At 40.3% G+C, this 20,778-nt stretch overlaps 1 protein-coding gene across 2 annotated transcripts in view; it reads right to left on the bottom strand.

Annotated features, from left to right (window-relative positions):
* Nucleotides 1-369: 369 nt before the first annotated feature.
* The window catches only part of LOC104605371 (uncharacterized), a 57,069-nt gene continuing 36,660 nt past the window's right edge, over nucleotides 370-20,778 (bottom strand). Inside the window, exon 6 of one of the 2 annotated variants that reach the window (XM_010270108.3) lies at nucleotides 370-513. In XM_010270108.3, the coding sequence (XP_010268410.1) occupies nucleotides 404-513 (110 nt within the window). In that variant the 3' untranslated portion in view covers nucleotides 370-403. Of the gene's footprint in view, nucleotides 514-1,875; nucleotides 2,187-20,778 lie in introns of those variants that run through there. The other variant, XM_010270107.3, reaches the window with a different exon arrangement.

The raw sequence follows: 20,778 nt of genomic DNA, 5'->3' as shown, positions 1-20,778 counted from the left end.
TATACTTAGCTATAATATAATATTTAGTTAGAAAATAAGTTTACAATATGTTGCATAGTGTATAAATGGAAAATATGAAATATGATAATATAATACCTATAAATATGTGATTTATAAGTAATATATATGTTCATCTTGCGACTCGTCGGTCATTTGATTTTAGTGAAAAGTTAACCACATGGTTGGGTTGGATACTTGAATTTGGGTCCAATGTCATATTCCCTGTTCAGGATTGATAACCCAGAAAGGAACTATTTTAGGGGAGGTTGGGTTTGGACAACCTCGGCCTCCAGGTCCAGCACAATTGTGCACCCCTAGACCCAAGATTGGATCAAACTGGGTATTGAAAATTAAATTCCTATGGTTTTGGACTCCGCCCAAAACAGTGGTTACAATTTACAAACTAGTAGGGCTGCAACCTGGCAAGAATTTGTTCACAGCCCAACAGAAGTGCGGAAATTTGAGGAGTCCATGTATCAGAAAGGTGTTGTTTGATACCATTGTTGTTTCCACCTGAAACATTTTACATCGATAGTTAAAAACAGGCACATCTTAAAAATACATGCATAGGACTGTTTATAATTGACGTTTCTAATTGCAACTTAAAATATCATTTGATCAAGCCAGTTTGGTTTAGAGCCCGTTTGGCAAGTCTTTTTAAGAAGATCTTCTCGTAGCTCTAACAGTCAATAGATGCATTGAGCTTTTGACATAAGATCTGGACAGCCCGAAGACCGTTTGCTAGACGTGCGTCGTTTCAGGTCTTTCTGCATGAGATTAAAATGTGAAAGATATGAGAAGCTTCATTTGGAGCTTCCCGAAATCAGCCCAAAATGAGCTTCGTGCGTCTTTTCAGCGCCATGTCTTTTGGCAGCTAGATCTTTCATATGCCAAACGGGAATAGACTGATTTTCGGTCTTCCCGACTTGTAAACAGCCGAAAGACCACACAAAAAGACCGCCAAATGGCACCTTAATCTTCCCAAAATGTTTTAAGTAGAAACAGCAATGGTACCAAACACAACTAAAGCCTTCCTTATGTTGCATATGTCTGATCTATCCTAATTAAATGAGTCAAAAAAGTTAGCTCTCCTTGGGGCTAGCCCTACATGATTTGGATCTGATATTCTGAAAATTAATTTATGAAGATTTTGGGATTCAGTTCAGCCCAAGAAAGTGACTGCCAACAGATACCAAAATGTCAAAACTGATATTACCGAAGGATCCGTTTGGTTAGTGGAAATAGGGGCTTCGAATTGGACCATTCCAATTCCAACCATTTGGTTGGGCAAAATCGGAATTCAGTTCTCATTTCTGGTGCATTCGTGCATTTGACAGAATAGCTCGGGAATGAGAATCCATTCCAGCTGATTCTAATTCCAATTCCAGCTTAAACCAAGCAGGTGGGAAAAATAGACCATTTCAATTCTGATTCCAAAGGATTCCAATTCCAATTCCAACTGTAAATCAAACAGACCCAAAATAATGTTCAAAAGAAAGAAAAGGTACGAACCACTTGGTTTCCACATCCCATGTTTTTGAGGGCTGTCAATGGGCGGGTTTGCCCATGAATGGCATAATAAAGCTACCTTCAACTTTGGTCGTATGTCAAGGTGAACTTCATGAAATTCTCCAGGTTTTCCAATATATATGCTAGATCTCCAACAATGACAAAAAAGGGTTCTCTTCGTATGTGAATAAGAGATACTGAAATAGGACCAAAAGCTCATACCCACCATTCCACCCCTAGGGTGGAGCTAAGATTTCTAGGGGTAGACTGAACAGTTAAAACCCCTAAAATAAATTAAATAGGTCTAACAGTTGTACGACAAGTATGATGGAGTAGGGTAGTTGCAGGCAATAGGCAAACCAGAAAGCCACAGAACAGTTTGATATTTTACTCCTATACACAAATCCATTTACATGAACAACTTTGCATTCCCTCCAATGATATAAGAAAACAAAATATGGAAGAGAAAAAACCTTTCACATTCTACTTCCTTCCCTCTAACTTCTCTTCCCCATTAATGAAAGCAGTAATTGTCTTATGCAGATTTTACATGCAGTTTCACTAACGCTGGAATGAGATAGAATAGGACCCAGTGTTGGGATCTTTTACTGCTTTGAAGTTGTCAAGGCTCATTCCAAAGCGTCCTAACAAGGAATTCCCCATATCTTTTAGCTTTCCTGTTCATACACACGTTCAATTTTTCATTGAAGAGCAATATACCATAGGGCAGAGAATATAACAGTTTACTCTTGTTGAAACAGCATGCATGAAAATATAAACAAATGAGACACCAAATTAATAGTCGCACACGTATATAGTATTTCAGTAAACGAAGAAATATAGAAAAGTATTTGGATGCAAGTCATTGGGACAATTGCATATTTGTGTCATAAGGAGACAATAGGCAAGGATCACTAATCTCATACACAACAGTTTCCTATTGTGGAAAAACTGTCACCAACATAAGGTGGATCAGGAACATGGAGAGAGAGAGAGATGGATGAGTGGATAAAGAGTATAGATGTATTGTAACCTTAATGTAGCACTAAATAGGGCCATTACCAATGTTAGTCCAAGCAATCTGGGTCTTGGGAGAAGTTGATTGGAAAAGGACCTACATTTGGTATTTTTGCACAAAGTGATGCACCGAGCAATGTCCACTTATCTTAACAATTTCGAACTTACACTCCATGTGGACATACAGACATAGGAAAGAGAAAGGGACAGGCAAAGACAAGGCTGGGGTGTCAACATGTATCTTTGTATTTTATGCATTTAAATTTTTACATAGAAAGGGAGAAATGGATCAATATTCAGCGGGTTAGTCATTAAGGCTAGAAAGGTAACTTTGAGCAGTGTCAGGTGCTATATAAACCATTAATCACCCTTCCCTTTCAAGCTAGCACACAGATTCCACTGAACCTTGTCTGAATCACACACGGTTCACATTTCAACAGAAATCCCATTGTTAAACATCTGGAGTGCAGTGGGTACTTTGTTTTGGGTACATGGTTCTGGTCACTAAGGCAAGACAATATTATTGTCAAAGCTACTTATGAACAAGCTTTAACATTTTCTTATAACTTAAAACTTTACTGAAATTAGTAATGGAAAAAGATTTTTGTGTAATGTGACAGTATTGCAATGATTTGGTTACCCATATGTACAGAAGTACCCTACACCCCATTTTAGTGTTTATTTTACTTTATATTACATTGACCCCAAAACAGCCGCTCCCTGGTGGCTCCTCATTTGGCTAAGGAATCTGCCAAACAGGTCTACGAATATTAACAAAATAGAGATAGAAGGGGATTCTTAAGGAGACAGGATTTGCTGAATGTGACTGCTGTGTTACAGACTGTGGAACCCCAATAATAATGTCCTGCACCAGTCATAAAATGCATGTAGCCCACAACCACTCCATCTCTCACTTTGCATTTATGGCTTGCATTGCAATTATCATTGATTCCACTCCCCATAACACAGACATCATGATTAGCTAATCTGGATTCATTCCCAAGTGGTTGTAAGCTGGTTAAAGAATAATAGCCACGTAACTGAGGCAATATAGGCAAACCGTCAAGGAAATCAAGTAGCTAGTAAGAGGGGGAGGTAACGTACCAGTGAGTACCAAGATTGGCTAATGCAATAGCTGATACATTAGCTAAACAGGGAGTGGACAGATATGAACTCTGTTAAAGTGAGCCGAATAAGGGTAGTTTAGTCATCTTATCTTTGTTAAGTTGTATGCTTATGTGGCAGTTTTATTAGAGACACTCTGCCCCACACTTAAGTAAGGGCAGTTTAGTCTTTGTAGAAATTATTAGAGACTAATTACTATTAAGGGGTCGACTGATAGGGTTTACCTATCAGATTCGACAGTCCCTTCTTTTCCTTCTTCTTCTCTTCTTCATTTTCTTCTCCTTCCTCTTGCTGGTTCGGGTTACTGTAGCAGCAGTCAAAACATGGTATCAGAGCAAGGTACCTGACCTACTTCAGTTCGTGAAACATCTCAGCAGTGTTCGTGACCTCTCTTTCTTCGTTTCTGGGCTGTTAATGGAGAAAACTGATTTGGCTTAGGTCAAAACATCTCAGTTCGTCTCTCTCTGCTGTGCATAACCTTCTTCATTAAGGAAAACGACCTCAGCAGTGAATGGTTGGTTGAGACTCTCAAAAGAAGGTCGGTTATTTCTTCTCCTAATGCTGCTGGTATTTCTGGGTAGAAAATCTTCAAGAACCTGCTAATACTGATCAGAACCTAGAGAACTAGGTTTATTGTTGCCTTAGTTCTTGGAGAAAATCCCAAGAACGGGCTGTGTGTACAGTAGCCGAATGGTGTAGGGGCTGCTGTAAGTGGCCGAGTGGTGTAAAGTGTAATGCAGTGACCTAGCTGAGTCCCTTGTGGTCGTGTGGTGCCCTCTTAAAGGTGTTAAACAGGTCTGTACCAGGTGTAACAGATATGACTGTGGTGGTGCTTGTGATGCACAATTTTTATTGAGTGGTTGTAAGAGGGCTTGCATGTGATTAGTAAGTGTTGAATTGATGTTTATGCAGTTCGTGGTGTTGTGAAATCAGTAGTAGTGTGAACAAGAACAGGGCTCGTGTACCTATTATTGTGTTTAGGGGCTGCTATAGGTGCTGGAACATCAAACTCTTAATAACAGCACTCAGTTTGTAGCTGAGAATTCAGGTTAGAAGCAACGGCGAAAGAGTACCATGGCAGCAATGGGAGATGGGCATAATGATCAGAAACCCAGTGTGGTGGTTCCCTCTGACTACCTAGGTTTACAGATGACCTCAATTAAACTGAATGGGGAGAACTATGTTCCATGGGCCAAATCAGTGGAAGTTTTCCTCAAGGCAAAGAGGAAAGTGAAGCATGTAAAAGAAGATAAACCACCGGCTGACTCTCCAGGGTTTGATGATTGGGAACAAGAGGATGCTCAAATCATGACCTGGCTATGGAATAGTATGGAACCCAAAATTAGTGCCACCTTCATATTCCTAGATACAGCTAAGGATATATGGGAACATGCTAAGAAGCTGTATTCTGGACAAGATAATATTACAAGGGTATATCAACTTTATCAGGAATACTTTGATTTGCAACAAGAAAACAAAACCCTAGAAGAGTACTATGCCTGCATGAAGAATATAAGGAATGAACTCAATGTCTATCATCCCCTCACTCCAGATGTTAAAGTTCAGCAACAATAGAGGGAACAACTAGATGTTACAAGATTCTTAGTGGGGCTGAAATCAGAGTATGAACCAGTTAGAGCCCAAATATTAGGGAGCTCTACCCTTCTTACTCTCGATGAAGTATTTGCACGGCTTCGTAGGATTTCTTTGGGACAGACAGAGAATCCCACACAGTCTAATAGATTAGCGCTTGTGACAGCTAGAGCAAGTGGACATGGTACAAGAGGGGGAGGATATGCCTCCCGAGGAGGCCATGGCAGTTCCGTGTTTGGCCGGAGTGGTGGTCGTGACTCAGGGGGAGGCCGTGGCAAAGGAAAGAGTAATTCTGCAAGGAAGTGTACTCATTGTGGCAGGGAAGGACACACGGTGAATTTCTGTTATGATCTACATGGCCCTCCCTCTAAATGGGCTAATCATGCTATAGCTGGTGAGGTTGATATCAGTGACAGTAAACAGGAAGACCTAACTCCTTCCACATCTACATCTGCTTCTGGAAGGGAGATGGTGAGTGTACCGTGTGATGAGTATGAACGGTTCCTTCAAACCACTTCATGGCATACCACTGCTACTCTTGCCCACTCAGGTATTGCTTGCATGTCATCTAAAACCTCTCCTTGGATTATTGACTCTGGAGCCTTTGATCACATGACCAGGACTCCAGGTGTATTCTCTTCTCTTTTTGAAATTTCCACATCACAAACTGTTACACTTGCCAATGGCTCTTCATCTCCCATCTGTGGTGTTGGTAATGTTGACATGGTTTCTCTTTCTTTATCATCTATTCTATATGTACCTAAGTTTCCATTCAATCTTATGTCTGTTAGTAAATTAACCAAGACTCTTAACTGTTCTGTTACCTTCCTTCCTTCCTCTTGTGTTTTTCAAGATCTCAAGACAGGGAAGAAGATTGGTGGGGGGCATGAAGCTGGTGGATTGTATAATCTTGATTGTGGGGGATCCTCAATTGCTCTTCAGACTTCACTTACTCCTCTACAGTGGCATTGCCGACTGGGACATCCTTCTCTCAAGGCACTTAAGATATTAGTTCCGTCTTTGAGTCATTTGTCAGTTTTACAGTGTGAGTCATGTCAGTTTGGGAAACATCATCGTGTTTCCTTCAGTCCTAGAGTTGAAAGTCGTATGTTGAGTCATTTTTCTTGGGTTCATTCAGATGTTTGGGGCCCGATCAAAATAGAGTCTTATAATGGGTACAAGTATTTTGTCTCTTTTATTGATGATTGTTCAAGGATGACATGGATTTACTTAATGAAAGAAAGAAGTGAATTATTTTCCATTTTTCAAAAATTCCATGCTGAAATATGTACACAATTTGGTGTTCCAATTAAAGTCCTTCGTTTAGATAATGGTCGTGAATACTTTCTTCATTTCAACAGTATTTAGAACAACATGGCATTATTCATCAAACCTCATGTGCATCCACTCCTCAACAAAATGGGGTGGCTGAACAGAAGAACCGTCAGCTCCTTGAAACTGCTCGGTCTATTCTTCATCATATGAATGTTCCTAAACGGTTTTGGAGTGATGCTGTACTCACTGCATGTTTCCTCATTAATCGGATGCCCTCCTTCATTCTTCATGGTCGGTCCCCCTTCTCTATCTTGTTCCACACTTTATCTCCATTTCCATTAACTCCTCGTATCTTTGGCTGTTTGTGCTTTGTCCACAATCTGAGTCCTGGAATAGACAAGCTAGATGCACGCTCCATTAAATGTGTCTTTCTTGGCTACTCTCGGACTCAAAAAGGGTCCAAGTGTTATAATCCCATTACTCGAAAGTGCTATGTCTGTCCCGATGTCACCTTTTTTTAGTTTGTCCCCTTCTTCTCAGGACCTGAAGCGCCTTCGTCTCCATCCTTACTTCCTCTTCCTCTTCTTGTTAGTGATCCAGTTCCAGATGTTGCTGTTGGAGTAGACTCATCATCTCATCCAGTGCAGATCACCACTGAACAACCACCGATCCGGCAAGTGTATACACGTTGAACGACACCGGCCCCTCCTCCAGCTTCTACCTTAGCTGCGAATCCTGTCATGGCTCCTGTTGCTGAACCCTCAGAACTTGACCTACCCATTGCCTTACATAAAGGTAAACGCAGTTCTACTCTCCATCCCATTTCCAATTTTGTTTCATTATCTCGCCTTTCCACCTCACATCGTCAGTTTGTTTCACTTTTGTCATCTATTTCCATACCTAACAATGTCCAAGAAGCTCTTACCTCACCTGGGTGGCGGCAGGCAATGGAGGAGGAACTCTCTGCTCTTCAACATACTCAAACGTGGGAGTTCACTACTCTCCCACCTGATAAGCATGTTGTGGGCTGTAAATGGGTGTATATTGTTAAATACTTGCCAGATGGTAGTGTGGAGCGTCTGAAGGCCAGGCTCCTTGCTAAAGATTACTCACAGTTGTATGGAGTGGACTACATGGAGACATTCTCTCCGGTGGCTAAGATTGGCTTTGTTCATGTGCTAATCTCCCTGGCAGTTATGTATGATTGGCCTCTGTTTCAACTTGACATAAAAAATGCCTTCCTTCATGGTGACCTTGTGGAGGAGGTATATATGGAGCAACCACCTTGGTTTGTTGCTCAGGGGGAGGATGGTAAGGTGTGCAGACTGAAGAAGGCAATTTATGGGTTGAAACAATCGCCGCATGCTTGGTTTGGGAAGTTTAGTGAAGTGGTGAAGAGTTTTGGAATGAAGCAATGCCAGGTTGATCACTCAGTGTTCAGCTATGACTTAGAAGCTGGAAAGATTTTATTAGTGGTCTATGTGGATGATATTGTTATTACTGGCAGTGACAAATTGGGGATTGACAAACTAAAGGTATTTCTGCAAAATCGTTTTCAAACAAAAGACCACGGGACATTGAAGTATTTCTTGGGCATAGAAGTTGCCAAGTCAAAACAAGGTGTAAATTTGTGCCAAAGAAAATAAGTTCTTGATCTAAAGGAAGAAACAGGACTGTTAGGTGCAAAACCGGCTGAGACCCCTATGGAACCAAATGTTAAGTTGAGCAGTGATACAGGGGAAGTATTTGAAGATCCTGGAAGGTATAGACGACTAGTGGGGAAGCTGAACTATCTGACTATCACGAGACCCGACATCTCCTTTGCAGTCAATGTGGTGAGCCAATTCATGCAGAACCTTCGTATACCTCACTGGGATGCAGTTCTTAGATTTGTAAGATATCTGAAGGGAGCTCCAAGCCGTGGACTATTGTATAAACCAGGAGGAAAACTTAAAGTAGTTGGGTACACAGATGCAGACTAGGCAGGCTCAGTGAATGACAGAAGATCTACTACAAGCTATTGCACATTTCTTAGAGCAGACGGTTGTGGCTAGAAGCCGTGCTGAAGCCGAGTATAGGGCCATGGCACACACTACCTATGAATTAGTGTGGTTGAGGAATCTCCTACAAGAAATTGGGTTCCACATGGATAAACCTATGAAATTGTACTGTAACAATCAAACTGCACTCCATATCTCATCCAACCCTGTTTTTCATGAGAGAACGAAGCACATAAAGGTTGATTGCCACTTTGTGAGGGAGAAGGTTCTTGCTAGAGAGATAAGCATAGAACATGTGGGCTCGAATGATCAGTGGGAAGATTTGTTTACAAAAGCTCTAAGCTCAGGGAAAGTGAACTATCTATGTAACAAGCTGGGATTATATGACATATATTCTCTAGCTTGAGGGGGAGTGTTAAAGTGAGCCGAATAAGGGTAGTTTAGTCATCTTATCTTTGTTAAGTTGTATGCTTATGTGGCAGTTTTATTAGAGACACTCTGCCCCACACTTAAGTAAGGGCAGTTTAGTCTTTGTAGAAATTATTAGAGACTAGTTACTATTAAGGGGTCAACTGATAGGGTTTACCTATCAGATTCGACTGTAGCAGCAGTCGAAACAAACTCTTTTGGCTTCCATTGTAATTATATCTTATTAAATGGGTTAGATGGAGGTATTCCAGCTTAAACACATGATGTTTAGCATAATGTATATATTCTTTTTCTTTGATTTAATCCAATAAAGATATTCAGTTATCCCAACCTGACCCAGACCCAAGGCCTGATTATAATCCTGGGGCTCTGTGCCTAGTTCACTAAATACATTATACTTAAATATAAAGGGATCAACCAAGTTACCTTTAAGAAATTATACCAGAAAAACTTATAACCAATTAATTGGTATCATAAAAGTGGTATTCATCAAAATTCATGGAGGGGGATTTGGTTGGTCAAAGCTCTTCTATATCATACTTTCCAGCATCATAGACTTACCCAAATATAATATTATATATAATATATTATGTGTCACTTTATAATATATAAGATAAAATAAAACGTATACACATATATATATATATAAAGCATATATATGCAATAAAAAAGTATATTGTGGACTGGATCTGAAGACAAAATCCAGGCCAGGTCAGTCTAGAAATGATCACCCCTACTTCCATTTTAGTTCTATCTACTCTGCAAGAAGCTAGCATCCAATAGTTACCTCTTTCAAAGTATTGACTGCAGTTGTATGTCTATACCCCAATTGGAGGAGCAGCAACCTCATTTTAACAAATTTATAAGATCAAACAGCCACTCCATCCCTTATCAAATGGCACCTAAACAACAATGGTCAACTAGAAATATACATTATGGCAACAACTCATCCTTAATCCCAATTATTTGGGATTGGTTACATAAATCCTGTCTCACCACTATGCACTATCAAATACCATGTCTTCTATAAAATTTAAGTCCTTAAATCATTTTCTACCACTTCAGACCACATTTTCATCAGTCTTCCCATTGATCTTTTAGAGCCTTCTACTTGCACCACAACTCACTCCTTTACTTGTTCAAACATTACTTATTTATGCACACGATCAAACCACCTTAGTCAATTTTCCCCATCTTGTCATCAATTGGAGCTACTCCCAAGTCCTCTATAATCCAAGGTTCAAAGTATCGGAAACGCAAGGTGTATCAGAAAGGTAATTTTAAGAGACGTATCGAGATACGCTTTGGAAACGCATAGATACAGACGAAAAATCAAGATACACATGGATATACTAGAAAATCCAAAAAAATCCTTAAAAAATATGAACAACAATAAAAATGAGTTTTATGTGATTATAACTAATTTATTTAAACATAAAAACCATTCTTTAATGATTTATATAAAGTATCAGGTTATATAAAGCAATTGAAGTCATTTATTAGTTAATATTTATTATATAGATTTAGATAATATTTATTATGTATACAAGTTAATATATACCTTAATTTTTAATAAATAAATATAATTTGCATTTATTGGGAAACATCCACCAAGGCAAGAAAGATTACTTTAAGTATAAAAAAAAAACATGTTTTAATAAGCAATTAAGGTTGGCATAATGGTTAATTAATTATTGTTGTAAGCAAATGACTTGGGTTCGAAACTTGTTACCTTTGGTTTGTGATTTTTAACAAGTTATTTGACTTAAATAACATTTAATGACATATTAAATGCCGTAATTAAAGGTAACTCAAATGAGCATTTAATTAAATAATATTAGCATTTAGTGATGTCTCAAACTTAAAGGCTTAATTAAAATTGATATTAATGAGAGAGTGAAGAGATGAATTAAATTTAAATTTAAAAAGGATACGCATCGGCCGATACGGGCTGATACATTGTGAAATTTAAAACCTTGCTATAATACACTCATTGTTAAACATGTTATTTGATTGCTCAGCACTCCACCCCATATAGAAATATTAGTCCTATAACTGTCTACCTTTTAGTGTCATCAGCATTTTATGGTCACACAAAACAGCAGTTGACCTTCTCCAATTAACTACTCTGCTCTAACTCTATAGGTGTAGTAGGTGACAGCCTCTTTATTCTCCTTTATTATGTATGATTGATCCAAGGTACTGGAAGTGACTAATATGGAGTATCTCCTGATCATCAATCTTATTGCACCACCATTGTTATTAACATTTTGAGTAAAATCAATATACATGTATTATCACTTAGTCCAAACTATCTTGATTCTTGAAACCTTTTGATTCTAAAACATCTTTCTATTGTTCTAAGATTTGGAAGCTGATAGTTTTCTTTACAATCGTTTCCTTTTATGCCAGCTAGAGAGTTTCTTTTTCTAGTTGCGTAATTAGCAACTTTATGTGTCATTTAGGAAACTATTAGGCAACTAAAATGCAGATAAGAACAGGTAAACAGGAAGTATGGCTTTTGCGGAAGGTGGATTTGTGAGTGAAGGCAAGTGGAGAAGAGTCCTCAGGTCAGAGGCAAAGCAAATCCTGTTTGAAAGCTTCAAGGTGCAGGTGAGGACAGCTCCAAAAGTTAGAGAAACGAAGTTAGCCATCTGAATCCTGGTAGGAGAGAATGTTCTGGCTTCCTGTGAAAGTAGGTTGGTCTTCACTGCTTCAAAGGAGGATTTATTAAGGGAGCTGAAACTGAATTGTACAATTATTTGAACTCCCTTTGAGAAGTGTAAATCTTTACTGGAGGTGCCAGGTGTTGAGTTGGAGTTAGATGCAGCTTACTTTCGGTTGGTGTATGGTGCAGTCACTGTTTCGAGGTGGCCTCCAATGGCTTAATGCCAAGAATCTGAATGTTGTAGACAAAGTCACAGTTAAAATTTTGGGTTTGCCCTTTCACCTTTGGAAGACCAAAGCTTTTGCCTCTATTGCTGGTATGTGCAAGGCATGTCTAGATGGTATTTTTGTTAAGAATTTAAGATATACAGCACTTAGTCTAAGTTGTGCACGCTGAAGATATTCCCAGGAAGCTTAAGTTGTTTGAAGGTAGCTTTTTCTTCTCAGTTTCGTTAGTGACAGCCATTGAAGCAGCCCTGTGGTCTGAAGCTAGAAGAAAAAAGAATGAAGAGGTTGAAGATGATTTGCTATGTGGCAATCAAGGATGGGCTCCTTCAGAATTGTCTGGAACTTTCATGCCTTTGGAAAGTCTTGAGAAGGAAACCTTAAAAGCTAAGAGCCCAGGCACTGACTTTACACAAGGAGGTGGTAGGTCCTTTGCAGAGGTTCTGATTACTAGAAACAAGGAACAGACTGGAGGTAGACAGGCCTTTACCTCAGAAGGAAAGTTTGACAGTGGGAAGGGGAATACCAAGCACCCGTTCGACAGACCAGAACAAGAGGTTTAAAATTTCCAGGGAAATTGTCTAAAACTCACCAGCACTTTTCAGCATTTCTCTTAAATTTACCATAACTTTTCAAAACGTCCAGGAAACCCGATGTCAGTGAATTTTTGTTTTCCAAAACTCACCATTCGTTAGAGCACCGTTAGTGTTTATTGACAGAAGTTGTCCATATCGGCATAAATGCACTTTTCATGACCAAACTACCCGTGAATGGCAAGTCAGCCTTATTAAACACATTTTTATGCCTAAAATGCCCTTAAGCACCCAACTGCCTCATATATAAGATTCCTACTCATTGAGAGACATTTTTCTCTCATTGTGCCAGTTGAAAGTAATCCAAGAAAGCTGAAAAATGGGTTTGGGTCAAATAATGACACTTCTGAAATATTGAAAAATGGGTCGAATATAACAAAGGGTAAAATGGTAATCTACTAACACCATTAGTCTTCTTGACATCAAGTTACTGACATGGGTTCCCTGGACATTTTGAAAAGTTATGGTGAGTTTTAGGGAAATGCTGAAAAGTCATGGTGAGTTTTTAGACAATTTCCCAAATTTGAATTAAAAGGACATGTGGGCACACGTTGGCTAAACAATCAATCCAAGCAAAATTTTTTAAGTTCAACCCAGAGTGGTTTACAAGGTCTGACTAGGTTCAAAGATAAAGTGAGGGTGGCCCAAGAGAATCTTGAGTGGTTGGGCTCTGATTTGAATTTAATCAAGCCCAATGAGACTGGGACAGGTCTTAGCAATGGGTTGGGCCTCTTCTCTAATGGAAGACAAGTGGAGTCATGTGCATTTATAAAAGTCACATGGAGCTTTTAAAAGGGGGACGAGTAGAGCCCAACAAGACTGAGGTGGGCTTTGGAAACGGGCTAGGCCTCTTATCCAAAGGGGGAAGAGTAGAGTCACATGACATTATTAAAAGTCACATGGCTCACTTAGAAGAGGCAACAATGGACGATTGTTTAGGTCCACCTTTGTCCCCTTTGATTCCTCCTTGTACAGCCATGAACCAAGGGTGGAGACCGAGCAACTGTACTATTCAGTGGTTGCCTTTGAAGGCTAAGAACCCTTTTTTCTCCAGAACGTCGAAGCCCTAGAAGCAAAAGGCCTTTGATGGAAGAGATGTTTGACCAGTCGGAAAGGGGTGCTTAATCAAACGAACAGGAAAGTGATTCCAATGACTCAAACACTTCAAGTAAAGGTAGTGTTTGCTTGGAAAAACATCAGGACACTCGAGAGTTAGAGAGTTTCGAAATGGAACAGCTTTTCTTGGAAGAAGATGTTAGTGGAAATCTGGAAAACAGAACTTTGCCAATTAACTCTGAAGCTGGACTAGGGAGTCCTAGGGAAGAAAAGAGCTCTTTCGGTAGGGAACAAAATCTGAGCCCATCAAGATGAAATCTGAACCTAGAGATTCAACAATTGCAGGGTGTCCAATTGGAGGTTTCCAACAACTCTTCTAGGGCAAGAGAGGGTACCCCAACTATTCAGAACTAACCATGTTTTCCTCAAGTACCTACCTTGTATTCAAATCCGGTTGGTAGCGAGTACCTACCTTGTATTCAAATCCGGTTGGTAGCGATCTTTTGGGGTTGCACTCCAACCTAGCTGTATCCATCAGTGATTTAAAAGGTGTGAGGCCCATTTTAGGGTATATGCCTCACCTAGGTCCTAGGCGGAGTATTTTCAAAAGGCATGCACCTGGTGTGCCTAGCACTTCAGCCCAAGCTTGCGCCTTTTGAAAATCTGTGCATTTTTTCTGTTTTTTTTTCTTTGTATTTAGTAGCTGGGCTTGGGGCTCCACTCCCAGACCCTTGACCAACCCCCTCAAGACAATCCCAAAACGAGTGAACCGGATAGAGAGAACCCCATAGGCCCATATTTGCTAATGTTGCTCATTCATGGACTAGTTGGACTTGCCTTGAGGGGCTTGGTACAAAGATGATTCATTAACATCACATTAGTTATTTGAAGTAATGAAATTGGGAAAAAAATATAAAGATTAAAGAGATTAAGAGTTTACAAGTTTGAATATGCTTCATATGTTATGCCTAATTTTATTTTTAATTTTCCATTTAAAATATGTTTTTACGTGTTATGTTTATGTATTTTAATTTGAGATAATTGGTTATTTTAATGCATTAATTTTAAAATTTTAGTTTATATTTTAATTCAATAATGTGTTTAATATTTTCATAATTTGCATTTTTTTATTTGTTGACATCTTTTTGAATTTTTTAGTTTTTTTTTTTCATTTTTGTGCCTTGCTTTGTTGTACAAGAGAAAGGGAGAGAGAAGAGGAGAGACGAGAGGACTGAGAGCCCAAAAGAATACTGCAGGCGTGTAGTATGTTATTATTTATACTAGGGCGACCATACAACTTAAAAATAAGAAAGAAATTACAAAAGTACCCCTGCGGTACCATACATATATAAAATAACATCTGTTAACACTCCCCCTCAAGTTGGAGCATAGATATCAATCATGCCCAACTTGTCACAAGGATCATGATGTCTTGAGTGGTGTAGTCCTTTTGTAAAGATGTATGCAAGTTGGTTCTTAGAGCTGACATAGGGAGTACACACTTCGCCTGTAATGACTTTCTCTCTAATAAAATGCTTGTCGACTTCAATGTGTTTTGTTCTATCATGTAGCACTGGGTTAGCAGCAATGTTTATGGCTGCGTTGTTATCACAGAATAGGGTCATAGGCTTGTCCACAGGGAAACCCAACTCACCCAACAGATTCTTTCTCCACATACTTTTAGCCACTCCGTGAGCCATTGCACGATATTCAGCTTCAGCACTGGATCTAGCCACCACACTTTGCTTTTTACTTCTCCAGGTAACAAGGTTTCCTCCTATAAAGGTGCAGTAGCCACTAGTAGACTTTCTGTCATTTTGAGATCCAACCCAATCTGCATCAGTATACACTTCAACTTTCAAATGCCCGTGTCTTTGAAATAACAAGCCAGTACCAGGAAACCTTTTAAGATATCGGAGGATTCTTTCTGCTACTTCAAGATGAGTGGACCTAGGTGCATGCATGAACTGGCTAAGGACACCAACAACATATGCAATGTCTGGGCGAGTCATAGAGAGATATAACAATCTCCCTACAAGTCTCTGAAACTGTTTCACATCCTTGATAGGTTCACCTTGGCTATCACCTAATTTATGGTTGGGATCAATGGGACAGTCAACTGGCTTCACTCCCATCTTTCTAGTGTCCTGAAGTAAATCTAGGACATATTTCCTTTGGGAAATGAAGATACCCCTTTTTGAGAAGGCAACTTCAATTCCAAGGAAGTATCTGGGAGGCCCTAGATCCTTTACTTCAAACTGTGTGGCAAGGAAACTCTTCAACCTCTGGATTTCATCCTTCTAGTCACCAGTAACAATTATATCATCAACATATACTATTAAAGCAGCAATTTTACCTTCTCCTCTTTTCACAAACAGTGTGTGATCTAATTGACATTGCTTGTATCCTTTCTGCAGAACCGCAACATGGAATCTGCTGAACCAAGCTCTTGGTGATTGTTTCAGCCCGTATATAAAGACTTCTTCAACTTGCACACCTTCTGTTCATTGCCTTGAGCTTGGAAACCAGGGGGTTGTATCATGTAAACTTCCTCTTCAAGATCACCATTCAATAATGCATTATTGATATCAAGCTGATGTAGATCCCAATCCAGGTTAGCAACAAGAGATAATAGAACTCTAATGGAGTTCATCTTGGCAACAGGAGCAAAAGTTTCTGCATAATCAACTCCGTACACTTGTGTAAACCCCTTTGCCACTAAACGAGCTTTATACCTCTCCACCGTGCCATCAACCCTATGTTTGACGGTGAACACCCATTTACATCCAACTGAATCATTTCCCTTAGGAAGATCTACAAGTTCCCATGTGCCATTTTTATGAAGGGCATTAATTTCTTCCTTCATGGCATTTGTCCATTTAGGTATTGAAAGAGCTTCTGCCACATTCTTGGGGATAGGGACACTGTCAATAGAAATAAGAAAAGCACGAAAAGAAGGTGAAATGTTCTCATAGGAAACAAATTTGGAAATGGGGTGTTTAGTGGTACACAATCTAACACCTTTCCTGTGAACAATAGGAAGGTCAAGGTCATTAGCAACAGATGTATCAATTGCAATAGAATCAGGGACATCATTGGGAGCTAAGTTACCCAAGTGAGTATGATCCGCCCCCGAGGAGTTTGATGGCACTGGAGGTACAGCTTCTAGATTCTCCACAGCTCTTGAATTTGGTTGGCCTTTGCGACAACGAAAGAAGACATGAAAAGGCGGTGGATCAGGAAGAAGAGGGAGCTGAACCAATTTCTCCTCATGTCTACACTCCCCCAAGGAGAAACAGAAAAGAAGGCTCATCCTCAAAGAAAGAGACATCCATGGAAACATAAGATTTCCGAGAAACATGATCAAAACAACAGTATCCCTTCTGAGTGAAGGAGTACCCCAGGAATATGCAAGGAGTAGCATGAGAATCCAATTTCCCACGAGTGGGAGACAGATTTTGGACAAACCACCGACAACCAAATACACAAGGAGGAATGGGAAGAAGGGGGGCCTTAGGGAAGAGAAGCTGATGTGGGGCTTTGTACTCTAACCACCGAGAGGGCATACGGTTAATGAGGTAGGTAGAACAAAGAACAGCCTCAAGCCAAAAACGTTTGGGGACATTCATATGGAGTAGTAAACCCCGAGCCACTTCAAGGAGATGTCAGTTCTTTCATTCAGCAACACCATTTTGTTATGGTGTTCGGGCACAAGAGCTACGGTGAAGTGAACCACGCGAAGCAAAGAACACCGTGAGATCACTATGAAAATACTCTTTCGCATTATCTGACTAAAAGATTTGAATTTCAATTTGAAATTGAGTGAAGACCATCCGTTGAAAATCTTGGATAATTTTTGGTACTTCCTCCCTGGTTCGCATGGGATATACCCAAGTATATCTATTATAATCATCAATGAGGGTAATAAAATACTTGTAACCACTCTCAGATGGTAAAGTAACAGGGCCCCACACATCAGAATGAACAATGTGAAATGGAAATTCAGATTTACTATTTTTTGGAAGAAAATGAGTTCTACAATGTTTACTCAATTGACACGTTTGACAAGAGAAATCTGAAACGGACACTGACTTAAATAGTTCTGGAAACACAACTTTTAAAGACTCAAAAGACAAATGACCAAGGCGACAATGCCATAAATAAACTTCACTCTTATAGGACTGACTCATAGACTCTGTAACATGAAGATCAGCCTTATTCTCTAGCATGTAAATTCCATCAACCATACGTCCTCTACTAATCCTCCCCGAGGCCAAATCCTGGATCACACAGTAAGAAGGGAAAAAGGTCACTGAGCAGTTTAAGGAATTAGTAACACTACTAACAGAGAACAAATTAATGGGAAATTTTAGAACATGTAGAACATCAGAGAGGGTAAGCCCAAAGGGAAGAGAGATGGTTCCTTGACCAGCTATGGAAGCGTATGATCCATCAGCTAGTCTCACCTTGTCTCTTCCAGAAAGAAGGTGATAAGTTTGAAAGTAAGAGGGCATACTAGTCATGTGTTTTGACGCTCCAGAATCAATGATCCAGGGAGAGTCAAGGGTATGAGAAGCAACATGGAAAATTGTGGCAGAGTTACCTGATGTAGATGCGAATGAGGTTGAGAGAGGAGCATCCATCTGACGAATTGCTCTACCATAGAGCTCTGAATGGTCACGGAAGGAATTCATAATATCCTCCCTTGGGTCAGATCCAGAGGAATGTGAGTCATAGTATGGATGGGGGGCTGATTCTCTCGAGTAGCCATGTTGGCCATAGTGTGTTTCTTTGTACCTTGTTGTCCTGACCTTTTATTCACATCTGAACTTTGCTTCTTGTTAGTGGTGTTAGTGAAGGGGTATTTTGGTCTTTGCACTAGTTGAGAATGTTGATGTGTACTATTATGTTAGTTCGAGTGCCTCTTACTTAAATAAGGGCACTTAAGTCTTTTCCAATAAGTTAATAATATAATAACAGGTCTGGCCGAATCTAGGGATAACTTTTTCTCTAATTCGAACTAGACCTTCTCTCTTTTCTCTCTTCTTCTTTCCTCTCCTACTTCTACTTCTTGCTGTTCACTTTACTTTACTTTACAGTCAACGAACAAGACAGAATTCTAGGGCAGGTCGAACTTCAACATGGTATCAGAGCCACATTGAACAAATCAGACTTGCTAGAATTCTGTCTTCTGCGCATTCGAACTAGGGTTTCTCTTGGGTTTCTTAGTTGTGAGTTGGAGACTGGGAAAAGGGCTGAAAAGGAGTGATCGCCCTCTTCCCTTGGAGGTTCCTATGCCTCCGATTGTGTCGTTGGTGATTGGTTGTTGTGGTTTCTAAGCCCTAATTAGGGCTGGTACGTGTGGTGCAATGGTGTCTCAGTCCTTCGTGTGGTTGGCCTTCAGGCGATTAGGTAAAGTTTTTTTATGCATATTTTCTATTATGGAATACATGAGAGGTGTAGTACAGTTCGTATGATGGGTTTTCAGATTGCAATATGCTAGGGTTTATTCTGGTTTGTGTGTGATTCGAAGGGCAATAGTGTCTACTTAATGGTGAAACTTCCGGTAGCTGTGGATTAGGGTTTGTAGTGTTATAAGTGTGGTTTTTCAGCATTTAATATTGCTGAAATTAGTGTGCAGGCTTCAGTGAGTAGGGTTTGTGGTGTTGCAGTTTTCAGCATTTAATATTGCTGAAATCAGGGTGCAGATTTCGGTGAGTAGGGTTTGTGGTGTTGCAGTTCTCAGCATTTATTACTGTTGAAATCAGTGTGCAGATTTTGGTGAAGTGTTTGTGTAGTGTGCAGTGTGTAGTGCTCAGAATTCAGTGATAAGGGAGTTCGGCAATGGCAGATAACAGTGATAGTAAACCTAGTGTCATGATATCTACTGACTACCTGAATGTCCAAATGACCTCCATTAAACTGAATGGAGAGAACTATGTCCCTTGGGCCAAGTCTGTAGAGGTTTTTCTGAAGGCAAAGAAGAAAGTGAAGCACATAAGAGAAGAGAAACCCCCCGCTAATTCTCAGGAGTATGAAGACTGGGAACAGGAAGATGCACAGATCATCACATGGTTGTGGAACAGTATGGAACCCAGAATCAATGTGAACTTCATGTTTCTTGACACTGCCAAAGAGGTGTGGGATCATGCTAAGAAACTGTATTCAGGTCAGGATAATACCACTAGGGTATATCAACTGTATCAGGAATACTTCAATCTGCAACAGGGAAATCAGAGCCTTGAGGAGTACTATGCCAGTGTGAGAAATATCTGTAATGAGTTAAACGCCTATCATCCTCTCACTTCTGATGTCAAAGTTCAACAGCAACAGCGAGAGCAGCTTGATGTGACACGGTTTCTGATGGGGCTGAAGTCTGAGTATGAACCAGTATGAGCCCAGATACTAGGGGGATCTGCTCTTCCATCTTTAGAGGAGGTATTTGCTCGTCTTCGAAGGGCTTCCATTGGATCTATGGATTCTAATGTCTCAGATAAATCAGCATTTGCAGTATCGAGAGGTCGAGGTGGCAGAAGTGGGGCTCGAGGAGACCAGCCTGGCAGGAGTGGTAGTGGTGGACCTACACATACCTGTGGTGGTGGTCGTACTGGAGGCAGAGATTCAGGGGGAGCTCGTGGTAGAGGACGTGGCTCGGGTCCACGGAAGTGTACTCATTGTGGCTTGGATGGACATACTATTAACTACTGCTATGACTTGCATAGTCCTCCCTCGACGTGGGCCAACCATGCCATGACTAGTGACACCAGTTTCAGCTCTAGACAGGAGAACCGGTTAGCTGACCCGATGCCTTCTACTCCCTCAGATGGTCCAGGCAAGGAAATGGTGAGTGTTCCTCGGGATGAGTATGAAAGGTTTGTTCAATCCAAGTCGCAGCAGAACACAGCTACCTTTGCACACTCAGGTATGGCTTGTTTGGCATCCACACCCAACCCCTGGATTATTGACTCTGGAGCCTCCGATCACATGACGGGAACTCCAAGTGTGTTTTCATCTCTCACCCATTGCTCAACATCACAATCTGTTACCCTTGCTAATGGCTCCACATCGTCTATCTGTGGTGTTGGTAATGTTGACCTAGCCCCTGTATCCCTATCCACTGTTTTATTTGTACCTAAGCTTCCATTTAATCTTATGTTTGTTAGTAAGCTGACCAAGTCCCTTAAGTGATTCATCACATTTTACCCCTCTATGTGTGTTTTTCAGGATCTCAAGACGGGGATGAAGATTGGTGGAGGGCATGAAGCCGGTGGACTGTATTATCTTGGTGA

The sequence above is a fragment of the Nelumbo nucifera genome, chromosome 8 (assembly GCF_055504915.1).
Source record: "Nelumbo nucifera cultivar China Antique chromosome 8, China Antique-T2T, whole genome shotgun sequence".
Taxonomy (NCBI): Eukaryota; Viridiplantae; Streptophyta; class Magnoliopsida; order Proteales; family Nelumbonaceae; genus Nelumbo; species Nelumbo nucifera.
This window is presented reverse-complemented; position numbering and strand designations above follow the sequence as displayed.